General features: G+C 35.8%; 1 protein-coding gene across 1 annotated transcript in view; it reads left to right on the top strand.

The window, feature by feature from the left end:
• Positions 1–4,984, top strand: part of sdhc (succinate dehydrogenase complex, subunit C, integral membrane protein) — a 21,074-nt gene extending 16,090 nt beyond the window's left edge. Inside the window, exon 6 of the mRNA XM_061979015.1 lies at positions 4,779–4,984. Within this exon, the coding sequence (XP_061834999.1) occupies positions 4,779–4,886 (108 nt within the window). The 3' untranslated portion in view covers positions 4,887–4,984. The remainder of the gene's footprint in view (positions 1–4,778) is intronic.
• Positions 4,985–5,231: the final 247 nt, after the last annotated feature.

Below are 5,231 nucleotides of genomic sequence, written 5' to 3'. Positions count from 1 at the left end.
TTTTGCGGAGCTGTCAGGGCGTAGTTTCTTAAATGCCTCAAATGTCCGGCATTTTGAGTTAGGGTTGCGTGTATTTTCAATGTACGTTCAGGGTTAAGAAGGGGTTAAAAACAAAACAAATTGTGCAGCATTCGTGAGGGAGGGGCAGAGACAGAGAGAGAGAGAGAGTTATGATAAACGCGCATGCGTCGCCAGGCTCTGCTTTTTATCCATAGATTTATCAGATTTAATTTTTTATTATCTATAGCAAGGGTGTCAAGTGTGCCCGGAGGCCATTTGCGGCCCACAGCTAATGTTTTAAAGGCCCACGGCACATTCTAAAAACACTATTAAAATAAACAAAAACATAACAAAAGTGAAATAAAAAAGCTTAAAGGTTACATGTAATTTAGAAAAAGTTGCAATGTTGACTAATAAAACAAAGCTGTTTTTTTTCTTTCAAACTGTCATTGCTCAAAACATAATATTGAATCAAAATCAATGTTAATATGAATTATTGACCTGTCCAAGGTTCCCATTACTTCACATCAAATATTCCACTAAGAAAAATATTTTTGGTGGAAGATTTTGCAAATTTGGTAAATAAATAACCCCAAAATATGTATTTTGTTGTTTTCTTACTGTACCGAAAATGAACCGAACCGTGACCTCTAGACCGAGGTACGTACCGAACCGACATTTTTGTGTACCGTTACACCCTTAATCTCAACCTATATGGCTGAAGTGTCAATAATAGTCAAAATATTAGTAATGCACTTGCACACTGATATGAACTCTGAATATGTGGTTTCCCATACACAAATGTATTTGTGGTGGCCTGCCACTGAAAACACAACTTGTATTTTGTAGCTTTGTTGCCGTATTTAGCGTAGTGATGTAATGATAAATGGTAATAATGATAACTGCGTTAAAACTGATGGTTAGTATTACTGTTTTAAATTAAAATGATCAAAAAACTGTGATTGATATGTGCAGTTTGATAAACTCATGAACTAACTGGCGCAAGCTTAAATGCTAACATGAAAACAAGGGACATTAACGTCTCGCTCCATTAAGAAACGACATACTCCAATATAAACTTGTATAAACACATTGCTGTCTGAGCAACTAATATATTCAATTGTGCGCGTTGAACCTACAAGCTACCTACCTTTTAGAACATAGTTTTGCTGCGCGATTGACAGACATCGAATCGACATCAAGGTGATAAATAGTGCGATAAATAACCGCAAAAGGCAGAGAATTTGTATTTTTCTACCGCCGTCACCTGGCAGCCATGTTTGCCAATTAAAAGTGTTGAGCCTCGTGTCCTTTGCCTACTGGCCGATCAAAAGTGTGTACAGGAAACAGCAAGTTTGTCTGTGCTGCAGTGGAGGCAGCCAATACGCTAACAAAAAACACCACTTGCTCCTTGGAAAAAGTTTTAATGTTGCCTCGGCCGACAGTTAATAGGTCAATCAATCGAACAATAATTAAACCGAAGTAGATATATTTTGCCAGCATCGATAAATTACTATGTTTGTGTGCTTAGTCTCCCACTTTAAACAGGAAAAAAGAGAAAACGGTCTCACTCTCTGCGTCGCTCTCAGCACCTGAACACGTTTATTTAACAATATAGTTAACTGCATTGAGTGAACCCTCTTTTCACTCATTCACAATCTTTGTCTTGGTGGGCGGAGAGCAAGACTGTGATTGTACAGGATTCACAGACATTGCCTCCCTACTCGTGCGTGATTCACTAGTGAGAAGTTCTCCGAAGTAACAAAAATTAAGAGGAAATAATACGATCACAAAGTCAAATGTCCCGTTGTGGGATTATTTCTAATTCAACGAGCGAGAAAGCTGTAATCACGTAATAGTACCAACCAAAAAAAAGAGACAACCCGACCTAGTTTTTCGTTCAATATTTATTTAAGTTACATTTTTACTTACAGAAATGAGTATATTTTATTTTTTTGTTTGTTTATTTATTTAGTATAACTACCGTATTTTTCGGACTAGAAGTCGCAGTTTTTTTCATAGTTTGGCCGGGGTGCGACTTATACTCAGGAGCGACTTATGTGTGAAATTATTAACACATTAGCGTAAAATATCAAATAATATTATTTAGCTCATTCACGTAAGAGACTAGACGTATAAGATTTCATGGGATTTAGCGATTAGGAGTGACAGATTGTTTGGTAAACGTATAGCATGTTCTATATGTTATAGTTATTTGAATGACTCTTACCATAATATGTTACGTTAACATACCAGGCACGTTCTCAGTTGGTTATTTATGCCTCATATAACGTAAACACTTATTCAGCCTGTTGTTCACTATTCTTTATTTATTTTAAATTGCCTTTCAAATGTCTATTCTTGGTGTTGGGTTTTATCAAATAAATTTCCCCCAAAAATGCGACTTATACTCCAGTGCGACTTATGTATGTTTTTTTCCTTCTTTATTATGCATTTTCGGCTGTTGCGACTTATACTCCGGAGCGACTAATACTCCGAAAAATACTGTGGAAGTTATTTACCTTCCAATTACAGTACAAAGGTAAACAATTCTACAGCAATGAGAAATGAAAGTTTATATTATTTGGGTTACTTGCATTATTATTATTATTATTATAATACATTGTAATTACATTACATTATGATCACTGTATAGTTTTTATCGGTTATTTCTTCAGTTTAAGAGCGTGATGTAGACAAAAGCTTGGAGTCTGTCTGCATAAAGCCAAATATTTTTTCAAGAAAATTCTTGCATATTGTTCTAATATGTAGCACCTTGAGACAAGAATATGTTGATTGACAGTCTAAAACTTGTTTACTTTCGCAGTTGTATGTATAACATTTAAAAATCGCAAATCAAATCACAATTTTGGAGAGCAAAATCACAATTATCGTATTTTTCGGACTATAAGTCGCAGTTTTTTTCATAGTTTGGCCGGAGGTGCGACTTATACTCAGGAGCGACTTATGTGTGAAATTATTAACACATTAGCGTAAAATATCAAATAATATTATTTAGCTCATTCACGTAAGAGACTAGACGTATAAGATTTCATGGTATTTAGCGATTAGGTGTGACAGATTGTTTGGTAAACGTATAGCATGTTCTATATGTTATAGTTATTTGAATGACTCTTACCATAATATGTTACGTTAACATACCAGGCACGTTCTCAGTTGGTTATTTATGCCTCATATAACGTACACTTATTCAGCCTGTTGTTCACTATTCTTTATTTATTTTAAATTGCCTTTCAAATGTCTATTCTTGGTGTTGGGTTTTATCAAATAAATTTCCCCCAAACATGCGACTTATACTCCAGTGCGACTTATATATGTTTTTTTCCTTCTTTATTATGCATTTTCGGCCGGTTCGAGTTATACTCCGAAAAATACGGTAGTATTTTTCTCAAAATTGTGAAGCCCCATAACAAGAGTATTCATTCTATACTCCAGGGAATACGATACAGGGGTATTTTTACGGTGCGTTCACGGACAGTTGAACAGAGTAAGACGCCACAACGTCCGCCAGAAATAAAAGATAATAATAGGTTTTATTTTTTACTTTGTCAAAGTTAAGGCACGCGATTGATCACAAATAAATATGTCATTAATCATGAATAAACACGGATGAATTGCACAATTTATTTTGAGGCGACTCCGGCTGGTGTGCTTGCTGGTAAATCTAAATTCAAAATAAAGAAAGAGTGTAGATAAAAACCAAGGTAATTTGCATATATTACAGCGAGGGATTCTCTTATCAGAAGCACAACAAGTTTAAAATATTATCTCAAATCAAAACACTCTTTGGAGACAGCTGCTAGCCAAAACACTATTACATTGACAACAAACAATGGCCGAGTATACCCATGGCAATGTTGTCGTCAAAGTACTACTGACGAGTTAAGCACCGCTTTTGTGGCAAAAGTGATCATCATGATTAATCCAAATTCTGTGTGGTTAATCTGATTTAAGAAAATATATTGTTTAACAGCAGTAATTATAATGCATAATATTTAAATATATTGTATTTAAAATATGTTTTAGCTTCTTTCTTTTTTTTAAATTACAGTCACATTTGTCATCGGTTATGCAAATTAGACTATATCATCAAGAACCCCCCACAATCACACACCACGAGATTACAATCCAGTGGGAAGCCGTGAAGTGTCATTCAAACCTCAGCATTTTGCCTTTTTAAAGGTACCTAATGTTGTGGCCAGTCAGGGTGTTACCGTTTGCCTGTGGGCGGGATGAATGAACTCGCATCAAATGTATGTAAATATCACTCTAAATATCATTTTAAAGCATGAGTAAAGGCACGGTACAGATGCAACACAATCTCAACACATTTATCTTTCTAACGGAGAAAAAAAATGAAGGCACTTTGATAAATTGCGCTTGCACACAAAGCCTAAAGTGTGTTGTTGTTGAATTATCGCTTAAAATGCTTCATGTCGCAATGTTTGCTATGCAGCACTTTATCACTTACACCAATAAATATAAAAATAAAAGGACTTAAGCCTTATTTTAATAAAACGAGTCACAGTTTGGCGTGGCTGTGATAGTCCAGGTTTGCACTATTTTGTGCGCTTTTATTATGGAACATCAATTTCTGCAAGCCTCATATTACTATTTTTCTTTTAAGAAAATTCATTCACAAACATTTGAGGAGTGAATGCTGAGCTGTCTTCTCTTCTCTCCCTCTTCCCTTCACAACCCCCCCGTCCCTTTTTTTTTATATTTTATTTTGAAATTCCTCTTCCTGTTGTGATCAGTGTTGGGATGTTGGCAAAGGTTTCAAAATGCCTGAGGTGTACCGCACGGGCTACACCGTGATCGGCCTGTCCGTCATCACCTCTATCGCCCTCGCCGCTTTCTTCTGAGCTCAGCACCAGCAAGTCAAAGTGCATTGTGGGATTTTTTTTGTGTGCGCATATGTTGCGTGGCATCAGAGTATTAAATAAAGACATGTTTGTTTAAATGTGTGCGTGTAAATTGTTTTGTCTCTTTAGGGTGCAAAAAATCAAACACGTTCTTTTAATACATTTGGCACAAACTGTTCGTCCGTGCTCATTAACACATTATGATGGGACTAGAGATGTCCGATAATATCGGACTGCTGATATTATCGGCCGATAAATGCTTTAAAATGTAATATCGGAAATTATCGGTATCGGTTTCAAAAAGTAAAATTTATGACTTTTTTAAACGCCGCTGTACGCAGTGGT

The sequence above is a fragment of the Nerophis lumbriciformis genome, linkage group LG19, assembly GCF_033978685.3.
Source record: "Nerophis lumbriciformis linkage group LG19, RoL_Nlum_v2.1, whole genome shotgun sequence".
Classification (NCBI taxonomy): Eukaryota; Metazoa; Chordata; class Actinopteri; order Syngnathiformes; family Syngnathidae; genus Nerophis; species Nerophis lumbriciformis.
The sequence above is the reverse complement of the archived record's forward strand: the minus strand, read 5'-3'. Positions and strand labels throughout refer to the sequence as shown.